This window comes from Pipistrellus kuhlii, unplaced genomic scaffold, assembly GCF_014108245.1.
Source record: "Pipistrellus kuhlii isolate mPipKuh1 unplaced genomic scaffold, mPipKuh1.p scaffold_m20_p_2, whole genome shotgun sequence".
Taxonomy (NCBI): domain Eukaryota; kingdom Metazoa; phylum Chordata; class Mammalia; order Chiroptera; family Vespertilionidae; genus Pipistrellus; species Pipistrellus kuhlii.
In genome coordinates, this window is record NW_023425515.1 from 93247732 (window position 1) to 93260817 (window position 13086).

The 13086-nt window shown below is 45.3% G+C and overlaps 1 protein-coding gene across 6 annotated transcripts in view; it reads right to left on the reverse strand.

Moving 5' to 3' along the window:
- The window catches only part of RNF13 (ring finger protein 13), a 146142-nt gene that overhangs the window by 115019 nt on the left and 18037 nt on the right, over positions 1-13086 (reverse strand). For all 6 annotated transcript variants that reach the window (XM_036443669.2, XM_036443670.2, XM_036443668.2 and 3 more), the window contains exon 2: positions 9315-9444. In XM_036443669.2, coding sequence (XP_036299562.1) covers positions 9315-9428 — 114 coding nt within the window. In that variant the 5' untranslated portion in view covers positions 9429-9444. The remainder of the gene's footprint in view (positions 1-9314; positions 9445-13086) is intronic.

The following is a 13086-nucleotide window of genomic DNA, read 5'->3' on the forward strand; positions in this document are numbered from 1 at the left end:
GTCTGTCTTTTTCACCCATCAACCTACTTGGGATGACTGCCAACAGCTCTTACATACCTTTTTCACCTCAGAGGAGAGAGAGTGAAGACGGAGGGGAGAAAACTGGTCCTCGATCCCACAGGACAGCCTAGCGGGGACCCTGGGCAGGTAGAAGTGGTCTTTCCCAGCGCAAGGCCAGGTTAGGATTTTAATGTTCCCCAGGGAAGGGAGGCTTTAGACTCTGTTGAGGGGAATCTGGGCAGCAGCTCAGAAACCCACTAACCTTTCCAAGGTGTCAGAGACTATTCAGGAACCGAACGAGAGCCCTGCCTCTTTTCTGGAGCCGCTGTGTGAGGCTTATCGGATATATACGCCCATAGATCCAGACACTCCAGCGAACAGGCGGGCCATAAACGTAGCATTTGTGTCCCAGTCAGCCCCAGACATTAGGAAAAAGCTACAGAAGTTAGAAGGCTTTGAGGGGAAGTCACTGTCTGAGCTGGTTGAAGTAGCCCAGAAAGCTTTCAATAACCGAGAAGACTCAACCGCTGACTTAAATAAAAGAATGGCCAAGGTCTTCCTGGCAATGACTGAGGGGAAAGGAACTAAGAAGGAAGGGCACCGTGGGGGACAAGCCCCTCTTCGAAATAGGATGAGCAGAGACCAGTGTGCCTTGTGCAAGGAAAGAGGGCACTGGAAAAACGAATGCCCGAAGAGAAGAGAAGGACGAGCTGCCCCGATCTTGGTGAAAGAGGAGGATTAGGAAGTCAGGGCTTTGAAGCCCCCCTGGAGCCCCGGATAACCCTTACAGTAGGGGGGCAACCTATAGACTTCTCAGTAGACATTGGAGCCACCAACTGAAGTCGCCAGTTGGTCCCACGATCAAAGAACGGGTGCCAGTCCAGGGAGCAAATGGGAAGATCCAATCCTACGCATGGACACAGGGCAGGATCTCAAATTTGGGAACCAGACTGATTACACATTCCTTCCTGGTGATGCCAGAGTGCCCTTACCCCTTGCTGGGCCGAGACCTCCTAACGAAATTAAAGGCCACCATAACCTTCAAAGAAGGCCATCCTGAGGTAAGGCTGGGGACGGCGGGTGTGTTCCTACTAACATTGCCACAGGAGGAAGAATACCGGCTGTATGAGGAACCCAGCCAGCCACCCAGATCCTGGCTCCCGGTTCTACGGGAAGAGATACCACAAGTGTGGGCCGAAGACAACCCTCCCAGGCTGGCTGTTCACCGACCACCTATAATCGTCCAACTTGTGAGTAATGCAGAACCGATCCAGGTAAAGCAATATCCTATGAGCCAGAAGGCCCATGTGGGAATAGCCAAGCACATCCGGAGGCTTCGGGAGGCAGGAATACTTGTTCCCTGCCAGTCCCCTTGGAACACTCCCTTGCTGCCAGTGCAGAAGCCCGGCACTGATGACTACCGGCCTGTATAAGATTTGAGGGAGGTGAACAAACGGGTAGAGACTATTCATCCAACTGTGCCCAACCCATACACCCTCCTGAGTCGCCTCCGGCCAGAATGCAGATACTACACTGTCCTAGACTTAAAGGATGCCTTTTTCAGCCTCCCCTTGGCCCCACAGAGCCACTCTATCTTTGCCTTTGAATGGACAGATCCTGAGGAAGGCAGTTCTGGCCAACTAACCTGGACCAGGCTCCCCCAGGGATTTAAGAACTCCCCAACTTTATTTGGAGAAGCCTTAAGCCAAGATCTTGTAGCCTACCGGTTGAGCCATCCCTGGGTGACCCTCCTCCAGTATGTAGACGACCTCATAGTAGCAGCAGAAAACTCAGAGGAGTGCCTTGAGACAACCAGGGACTTGCTGCAGGTACTGGCAGATTTAGGGTACTGGGTGTCAGCCAAGAAGGCCCAACTATGTGAAACCAAAGTAACTTACCTGGGATACCACATACAGGAGGGAGAAAGAACTTTCTGTAAGCCGGATACAAGCAATTCTAACTATTCCCCCTCCCACCACCAAGAGACAGGTACAGGAGTTCCTTGGAGCCGTAGGATATTGCTGACTGCGGATATTAGGATTTGCTGAGATTGCTAAACCGCTCTATGCTTGTACAGGAGAAAAAAACCCTGATTTAGAATGGACACAGGAGGCTGAGGGGGCTTTTGAGAAACTAAAGCAGGCATTAGTCAGCGCCCCAGCTTTGGCCCTGCCAGACCTGGAGAAGCCCTTTCTCCTGTTTGCAGCTGAAGCAAATGGGGTGGCCAAAGGAGTGCTGACCCAAACCTTGGGACCCTGGAGGCGGCCCGTGGCCTACCTTTCCAAAAGATTGGACTCAGTAGCAGCAGGATGGCCAAGTTGCCTGCGAATGATAGGAGCCACAGCAGAACTGGTAAAGGAGGCCAAAAAGTTAACTCTTGGCCAAGACCTCCAAGTAGTAGCCACACACGGGGTCGAGGCACTTCTACAGAGCCCTCCTGAGAGGTGGATGTCCAATGCTCATATCACGCAGTACCAAGTTCTCCTTTTAGACCCACCCCGAGTAAGCTTCTTGAAGACCGCAGCACTAAGTCCTGCCACCCTTTTGCCTGATGGAGAAAGCAGCCCTCTACATGACCTTGAGGAGATTCTGACTACCTTGACTTCCCTCCGTTCCGACCTGAAGGACATCCCTGTAGAAGACCCGGACAAGACACTCTATACTGATGGGAGCAGTTTCATAGAGGTCGGGGTGCGCTATGCGGAAGCCGCCGTAGTCACAGAGGAGAAGGTTATCTGGGCTCAGGCCCTAGGACACAGGACATCAGCTCAGAAGGCTGAGCTCATCGCCCTGACTCAGGCCCTATGATGGGGAAAAGGGAAGAAAATCAACATATAAACTGACAGCAGGTACGCTTTTGCCACCGTCCATGTCCATGGGGCTCTGTACCAGGAACGGGGACTGCTTACATCCAGGGGAAAGGAGATCAAAAATGCCCCCGAAATCCTGGCCCTACTGGCAGCAATTTGGGGGCCAATGGAAGTCGCAGTAATACACTGCCGAGGACACCAGAAGGGGGATTCCCCCATAGTGAAGGGAAACGCCTTAGCTGACAGGGCGGCTAAGGAGTCAGCCAAAAGACCAGTAGGGCCACTAAAAGTCCTAGTGGCCCTACCAGACTGACGGCTCCCAGACTCACCTTCTTACACAGAACAGGAACTAAAACAAGCTCAGCTCCTTCGGGTCCAGAGAACTCAGGAAGGGTGGCTAGCATTGCCTGGGGAACGAATATTTCTCCCTGAAGCTCTAGGAAGAACCATCATTGAACAAACTCATAGAGGCACTCATTTAGGGGGAACTTGGCTGGCCGAGTTGATCCAGCGGGACTTCTATGTGCCCCGACTTCATGAAGCAGCAAAAAGTATCTTCCAGAGATGTAGAGCCTGTGCTCAGATTAACACAAGTAGTAGACCGGGTAAGGTTGAAGGAACCAGACTTCGAGGAAGCCATCCACGAGAGCACTGGGAGGTAGACTTCACAGAACTCCCATCTGGACCTGGTGGCTACCGGTACCTCCTAGTTTTCATCGACACCTTTTCGGGATGGGCAGAAGCATTCCCCACTAGAACCGAGACCGCTCAGACAGTAGTTAAGAAACTCCTCAGTGAAATTGTCCCCCGGTTTGGCCTACCGTTATACATGGGGTCTGACAATGGCCCAGCGTTCATCGCCAAAACCACCTAATTGGAAGCAAAAGCTCTACAGGTGAATTGGAAGCTCCACTGTGTATATAGACCACATAGTTCAGGTCAGGTAGAGAGGATGAATCGGACTCTTAAGGAAACACTGACCAAACTCAAACTAGAGACTGGCGAGAACTGGGTAAGTCTACTCCCCTTTGCCCTACTCCATGCCCACTGTACCCCATTTATAAAGGGTTTAACCCCTTTTGAGATTATGCTTGGTAGGCCACCACTACTTATTCCCCGATTGGGAGAGGAGGAAATGGCTCGCCTAGCTACTCATAATTTGCTTAAGTCCCTACAGGCACTCCACAAAGCTGCCACGTCAGCACGATAACTTGTAAAGGCAGCTTACGAAGTTCCTTGGTTGCGGGTGCTGGTGCTGCAGCAGGCAGAAAAGGCAACCTGTTTGCTCCGGGCAACTTGGTTTGGGTGAAGAGGCACCAGCCCGGAGGACTTGAGCCTCGATGGGGTGGTCCCTACACCGTCATCCTGAGCACCCCCAATGCTGTAAAGGTAACTGAGAAGAAATATTGGATTCATCGGTCTCAAGTAAAATTAGCCCGGGAGGAACCGGGACCCAGGCAGTAGAAAGTTAAGCCAACCCAGGATCCACTGAAGGTGAAATTGGTGCCAGCAGAATGAAGGGACCAGTGTTATTCATCTATGTGTTCAGACTTGCAGTAAGTCAGCCCCAACGGGTACTGGTACCCCATTACCTGGGAAGCAACCTGCACCACCGACGGGACCGTATTGGCCCAAACAGAGGGAACAGGGCCCCCCACCCTAACTTTTGACCTGTGCCAACTCTTTCGGGAAACCTGGAATCGCCCCATTCTCCCAGTATCCCGGCCTAAACGGTGGGTTTCGGGGGGTCACACCGAACACCAGGCTTCCACCTCTTACGGGTGTGGAACCAGGGAAGCAGAACAACAACTAGGAAGACCCAACTCTACATCTGCCCCAGACGGCCTCGGATAGCCTTCCTCAAGTGTGGTGACCACGAGGACTTTTACTGCGGACAATGGGGTTGTGAGACCTATGCCCAAGGGTGGGCCCCCAAGACGCAGGATAGAGATGCTAGGTTTACCCAGACTCAGCCAGGAGACTGCCAGGTTGGGAGATGCAATCTCCTAACAATTCAACCCATCGATTACTGGTCCAGAGAATGGGCAGGGGGGGAAGACGTGGGGCCTGAGGTTATATGTTTCAGGGTACGACCCAGGAGCGACTAGGCTCCAGAAGGAGCTTGGTGGGCATGCACCACCGGTGTCACCCCATGCATGGGGTCCTTAGGCCTGCAGGTAGGCAAGGAACCTGGATTGTGCATACTCACCCATATCCTGCCCCAGGCGTACTACTATTCGGGAGAAGGGGGACGTGAGCACCTACTAATAGAGCCCCGGAGGGTCAAGAGAGCCCCAGTACTAATCCCTCTGCTGGTGGTCTGGGGTTAGCAGGCTCCACTGCAGTAGGCACGGCAGCCCTAGTCAAAGGACAACAAAACTATAAGGAATTAGGTCAGCAAACAGACCAGGATTTAAGTATCCTAGAGAAATCTATAGGCAAATTAGAAGAATTTGTCGGGTCCCTGGCAGAAGTAGTTTTGCAGAAGAGAAGAGGCTTAGATCTGTTGTTCCTAAAGCAAGGGGGACTTTGCCTAGCTCTAGGAGAAACCTGCTGTTTCTATACTAATCATTCCGGGGTCATAAGGGAAAGCTTAAGTCAGTTGAGAAAGAGGCTAGCTGACAGAGAGGAAGCTCAGAAGACTGCAGGAAACTGGTATAAGAACTTGTTCTTGTGACCCCTTGGCTCACCAGCCTACTGAGTGCTATAGCAGGCCCACTATTACTATTACTTATAGGCTTAATCTTTGGGCCATGCCTCGTAAAATGCTTGGTTAATATTGTACAGGAAGTACAGGCAGTGAAACTAATGGTCTTGCATACTCAGTATTCTCAACTAGTAGATACTAGTAATGAATCTAAGGTTTAGATTCATTCCCAAAAGACCAGTAGGGTCTTTGGGAATGAAATAAGACATTAAGAATATTCATCTTGGGGCCGAAACTGGTTTTTTGGCTCAGTGGATAGAGCATTGGCCTGCGGATTGAAAGGTCCCAGGTTCAATTCCAGTAAAGGGCATGTTCCTTGGTTGCTGATCAATGATTCTCTCTCATTGATGTTTCTAACTCTCTATCCCTCTCTCTTCCTCTCTATAAAAAAATAAATAAAATATATTTTTTTAAAAAGAATATTCATCTTGGGTAAAAACTGCTGTTTGAATTTTAACCCCACTATTCTGACTTTGACCTTCACTTACTTGCTTAAATAGGGTAGTTACAGGAGATTGATTCCCACTGTCTCAGTAGCTTCAGGGGTAGAAACTTTAGTAACAATTCCAGCCCTTCTGTTTCTCACCTAATTTCACAAAGCAATTCCTACTGAAAAAAAGTAAAAAAAAAATAAACCTTAGCACAGTACCTAACGAATAGAGGTGCATGGGTACACACATGCACACACACACACATAGTTAATTCTTCTCTTCCTAGCTTCAGAAATGAGAAAGAGAAAATAGATACACTTCCCAGTTTAGAGGATAGTAAGACACCTAGAAAGGACACCTAAGGTCTTGAGGAACAATGTTCTCTAAAATCTTTTCTAGCCATCATTACAGATAAGACCATTGTACTTTTTTTCTGACTCATTAACATTAATTTTAGGGAGTTGATTCTGGAGAATCCAAGATGGCTGCACAGGTAAATACCTAGCCGCATCAGCACACAACAATTTCAATAAAATACAACTAAAATATAAAATGGACATTACCCAGAACTACAGGAAAGTCGACTGACTGGAAATTCTATAACGAGAAGCAAGGAGAAAACCAGAAGAGCGGAGGAGTTGTAAAAGCCTAAGGTACGGAGACACGCAGCACGCGGAGAGGACAGAGCCAGAAAGGAGGGGCAGCTGAGTGCCTGGCTGGCGTTCCCTAGCGGGAAGGAATTAAAAGCTCCAACTGTCCTGAACCCCAGGCCCGACAGCCCTGAACCCCACTTCTAGGCTAGACCCTGGGGACCAAGGCTCAAATGGAGGGAGACTGAGCTGTGAGGCGGAATCTCAGGGGAGTGGCGAAAGGAGGTCCCGGAGGCGCGCACATTGCGCGCAGAGAAGGGACTGTTGGCTGTGCCACGGGATTGCCCTGGTGGGAAGGAGACAGGGGCTCCAGACTGCTCTGAACACCACCTCCAACTCTACTTCTAACTGAACTGAACCCCAGTTCCGGGCTCATTCGGGAAGAACCTAGACTGTTTGGTAGCAGGCGATAATCAAGGGCACCTTTCTCTCAAAGGTGCTTGCAGCGAGTACCGAAGGACTCTGGGGAATACTGAGACTCAAGAGCCGCATAGGGCTGTAGGCTCCACCCTGAAACCCCGCCCCATCCAAGCAGAACACAGAGACTTTTAAGGCTACCAACTCAGGAAAGCTACGAAAATGCCAAGACAAGAAAATAAATCACAAACGAAAGAAATGGAGGACAAAAAGCGACTGGATATAGAGTTCAAATCTACGCTTGTAGGGTTTTTCAAGAATTTCCTAGAAAAGGTCGATAAGACCTATGAGGATATGAAAAGAGATCAACTAGAATTAATAAGGAATCAACAAGAAAAAATAAGGGATCAACAAGAAATTAAGAATACATTGTCTGAAATAAAAAATATTATACAGAGTCCTAAAAACAGAATGGAAGATCGCAAGAATCAAGTCAAAGATTTGGAACATAAAGAGCCAGAAGACACTCCTCCGCAGAAGCTAGAAGGCAAGAGAATCCAGAAAATTGAAGATAATGTAAGAAACCTCTGGGACAACTTCAAGCAAACCAACATCAGAATTATGGGGTCCCAGAAGATGAGAGAGAGCAAGATATCGAAAACATACTGAAAAAAATAGTGACAGAAAACTTCCCCCACCTGGTGAAAGAATTAGACTTACAAGTCCAGGAAGCACACAGAACTCCTAACAAAAGGAATCCAAAGAAGACCACACCAAGACAAATCATAATTAAAATTCCAAGAGCAAAAGACAAAGAGAGAATATTAAAAGCAGCAAGAGCAAAGCAGGTAGTTACCTATAAAGGAGCACCTATACTATTGTCAGCTGATTTCTCAACAGAAACCATGCAGGCCAGACTGGAACGGCAAGAAATATTCAAGGTGATGAATAGCAAGAACCTACAGCCAAAAATACTCTACCCAGCAAAAGCTATCACTCAGAATCGAAGAACAGATAAAGAGCTTCACTAATAAAAAAAAAGCTAAAGGAGTTCATCACCACCAAACCAGAATTATATGAATTGCTGAAGGGGGTTCTTTCGGAAGAGAAAAATAATAAAGATAAAAATTATGAACAACAAATACGTAACTATCAACAAGTGAATCTAAAAACCAAGGAAATTTAAAAAAAAAAAAAAACTGATGCCGAAACCGGTTTGGCTCAGTGGATCGAGCGTCGGTCTGCGGACTGAGAGGTCCCAGGTTCGATTCCGTTCAAGGGCAAGTGCATTGGTTGCGGGCACATCCCCAGTGGGGGATGTGCAGGAGGCGGCTGGTCAATGTTTCTCTCTCATTGACGTTTCTGGCTCTCTATCCCTCTCCTTTCCTCTCTGTGGAAAATCAATAAAATATATTAAAAAAAAAAAACTGATGAACAATATTAACTGTTGAATATAATAGAATCAGAGGTATGGAAGGGGAGTGAACTGACGATTCTTGGGGAAAAGGGGAGAGGGGGATGTGGGAAGAGACTGAACATAAACTATGCACCTATGAATGAGGACAATGGGAGGTGGGGAAAGGGCAGAGGGTAGGGTGGGAACCTGGTGGAAGAGAGCAATGGAGGGGGGGTGGGGGAGAGAGGAACATTTGTAATAATATGAACAATAAAGATTTATTTTAAAAAATAAATAAATAAAATAAAAATTACTACCTGGAAAAAAAAGAAAGAAAAAAAACACATTAATTTTAGCTTAATATTTTCTTTGTAAATCCTCACCAGAGGATTTTTTTTTTTCCCCACTGATTTTCAGAGGGAGTGAAAGGGAGGTGGAGAGACAGAAACAATGTCAATGGATTGCCTCCCACACATGCACGTGGATTGAGCCTGCAACCTACGTATGTGCCCTTGACCAGAATTGAACTTGAGACCCTTCAGCCCACAGGCTGACACTCTAACCACTGAGCCAAATCATGTAGGGCAGTTTAATATTTTCTATGGACATCTTGTACAATTGTTAAAAATAACATTATTAAAGTCATTCGTATATACTAATTATCAAGGAAAATGGTAAGATTCTAGAATTGCACAGCATATAGCTATACATACATATGCACTCTTGGGAGCACACACATCACAAGAACAACAACATCTATTAGGTATTTACTGTACATTAGATCTTCCATTAGATATTCAGCAGTAAAAAAGATGAGTAAGGCCCCCTACTTTCAAGTAACAACTATGTAGAAAGTGCCCATATATTTGTAGGTAAACAACTTATAAAATTCTACCCTTTAGGGCTTTTAAAGCTTTTCTTTAAGATATGTTTTTAGGCATGAATAAATTTTACGATACTTACTGCTAAAATATCTGCTTCTACAGGCAGTAGGTTTAAAAATGCAAACAACTGCACAGTCAAGATGGTATAAATTTGTGTGGCCGACAGCATGAGCATCCCAATGGAGAGCAGCATCTCGCTGTCAAATCACCTGGAAGATAAGCAGGTAAGTAACAATGAGCTCTGGTGCTTTGTCCCTAAAAATACATGACTTCCTATATTAATTCCTAATGTCCAAAAATATCTTTTAATTATGATCGTGAAAACATTAAAATTAAACATATTCAAAAGCATAAGGATTTACACAGATTTGAACATTTAAGTAACCACCCAAGGTTAGTCAAAACTTACATAACTCATGGTGATTAAGTTTTGTGTTTTAACCACAAAACAAACATCTTCCCATAGTTGTTGGTTTATAATACAACTTATCTACTAATTCAATTATGGAGAAACTAGATTTCAATCCAAATAATTATTTTTTTAAATATAGTTTATTGATTTTTTACAGAGAGGAAGGGAGAGGATAGACAGTTAGAAACTTCCAAGAGAGAGAAACATCCATCAGCTGCCTCCTGCACACCCCTGACTGGGGATGTGCCCGCAACCAAGGTACATGCCCTTGACCAGAATCAAACCTGGGACCCTTCAGTCCACAGGCCGATGCTCTATCCACTGAGCCAAACCAGTTAGGGCAATCCAAATAATTACTTAAAAACAAGCACCTTTGCTTTAAATTTTTTACAATTTTAAAGAATTTTTATAATTATTTAAATATAATTTATAAATTCACATGTAAGTTTACTTTTTATTTACTCTTGCATAGTGTCTATAGAGAATGTAAAAAGAAAGCAAAACACTTAAAATACTTTTGTCCTTTCTCTCCTAATATATACATTTTTCTGTCTCTACATCCTTATAGCTCTATATCCTAATAGTGATAGTGCAGCTATCTCTTCCCAATCTCATGCAATTCTTCACATGAGTCTTTACCTAGCTCACAGCAAAATGTTATGAAAGGTCTAAATGTTAACCAAGCTGAATTCAAAATTCTCATCAGTAAGCCTCAACCAACTATATAGCATATTTATAGGTAAGCATAAAGTTTGCCTTTAAAAATAATTATTTCATTAAATACCACCAACTCATGTAATACCAACTAGATAATGACTACTGTTGGTAAGGAGATTATACACGGACTCAAACTGGTTCTTTAAGAAACACTGAAAGAGAAATATCTCTGAATAATTTCTGAACTACCACCTTACAAACCCATTAAAATCAGAGATGAAATAATGGTGAAAACCTATTAAATTTATAGATTTGTACCACAGAGACAGAAAGCAGATTAGTAGTTGCCTGTAAGTGGGGTTAAGAATTAAAGAAGGGGATGGACAGATATAAACAGGGTTTCATGTCCCCTCCCCCTGGTCAGGATGGCCGGACCCCACCCATGCACAAATTCATACACCAGGCCTCAAATATATTTACTGAGTGGCCAGATTATTATGCATTCAGAGATTATAATAATCTGGCCACTCAGTGTATACTAAATCACTGCATTGTTCATTTTAAATGGGTAGATGTTATGGTAATATGCAAAATAACTCTGCTACTTCCACAAGTCACACCCACCAGCCAATCAGGAGTGAGTATGCAAATTAACCCTACCAAGATGGCTGCATCCATGGAAAGAGTAAGAGGGAGGCTTGGCTTTCCCCGGCAATGGAGGAAGCCAAGCTTTGTGCACACCCTGGTGAGCCTAGGCCTCTGCTTAAGGCTACACAGTTTCAATTATAGAAGATAAATAAATTCCAACAGAAATGGCTGCCACCATAGAGTGAGCAGAAGGCTTGGCTCTGCTCCAGGCTACAAATTTTCAATTGTAGAAGATAAATAAAACCCAGATACTAGGGCCTCTGCTTGGGTCGCCGGGGGACTTGGCCGGCCTGCAAACCACCACCGTCCCCTCGCCCAGACTGCCCCACATCCCAAGGGAATCCCATCCTGATCCGAAACACCCTTCAGGGCAAATCAGCTGGCCCCCACCTGTGCACCAGGCCTCTATCCTATCTAATAAAAGAGTAATATGTAGACTGACCATCACTCCAACACACAAGATGGCTGCCCCCATGTGGACACAAGATGGCCACCACAAGATGGCCAGCAGGGGAGGGCAGTTGGGAGACACCAGGCCTGCAAGGGAGGGCAGTTGGGAGTGATCGACCCTGAAGAAGAGGGCAGTTAGCGGTGACCAGAACGACAGAGGAGGGAAGTTGGGGGCAAATGGGCTGGCAGGGGAGCAGTTAGACATAAATCAGGCCAGCATGGGAATGGTTAGAGGGTGATCAGACTGGCAGGCAGAAGCAGTCAGGAAGGCAGGCAGGCAAGCAGTTGGGAGCCAGCAGTCCAGGATTGTGAGAGGGATGTCCGACTGCCCTGAATGGGCAATCGGACATCCCTCAAGGAGTCCCATATTGGAGAGGGTGCAGGCTGGGCGAAGGGACACCTCCACCCCCTTGCACAAATTTCATGCACCAGGCCTGTAGTAGTTATATTAATATCTCAAAGCTCATCAAAGCATATTCTTTAAATATGCACAATTTATTATATGTCCATTTTAAGTCTGCAAAGCTGTTTTTATTTTATTTTTTAAATAATAAACTATGTTGGGAAAATAGTGCTGAGGGAGAGACCCCAAAAGGAATAACTTGGTAGAAAACCCCAAGGCTGGGATTTCTCACTGGAGAAGGTATAGTTGCAGCACACTTGATAACAGAGAATTTCACTGGGTTTTCCAAAACCAGAACTGATCCACTGTAGCCAGAAAAAACAGGAAACAATTCTGGAATGCAGGCAGGCAGAGGTAATCTGGGCACTACAGGCACAAGGCCTGAGGTAGGCAGTGTCCACTTCAGAAGGGCCTAACAAGGTGGTCACCAGGCCTGGGGCTACAAGATTACTGAAATCCTTTGTTCTCTGGGAACATGGCTAAGACAGAGCAACACCAGATCTTCCCACCCATATGTACTGTTGACAGACCATGCAGTAGGAGCAAGAAAATGAAAATCACAGCTCACGTGACCTAAGAAAAAAAGAAAAAAAACACTTTCCCCAGTAAGTTTTCTCTAGAACTTAGTCCCCTCCAACACCTGATAAAGCTTAATTCATAATTAATATTATGCTCTTTGTAAAGGAAAAATGCCTAAGAATCCAGTCCATTATTGAAGAGCATCTATTGAAGAGAAAATTTGGAGCAGAAATATATTGATAACTGACACAGTAATCTTCCTGTTTTTAACAGTACTTAAATAAAACAGTGCTTCTCTCATTTAACAGTAGGAAAAAGAAAGTGAATATATGGCCATTAGTGTGTATTAATGTGCAGAATCTGAAAAAGCACTCGTAGTCTCTCTGAAATATCATTTATCTTTATTTTTCTTTAATTTTTAAAAAATCTTTATTATTGATTCTCTCTCATCATTGATATTTCTATCACTCTCTCCCTCTCCTTTCCCTCTCTGAAATAAACAAAAATATATTAAAAAAAAAAAAAAAAAAAAAAAAAAAAACCTTTATTGAGAGTATTACAGATGTCCCTTCTTTTTTCCTCCATGTACCCGGTTCCTAACTCACCCCAGACCTTCACCATTCTACTGTCTGTGTCTATTGGTAATGCATATCCTATATAATAATCCTATATAATAAAAAGGTAATATGCAAATTGACCTAACACCCTCACACAAGTATTTGTGGGTGTGATCAGGCCAGCAGGGGAAGGCAGTGAGGAGGC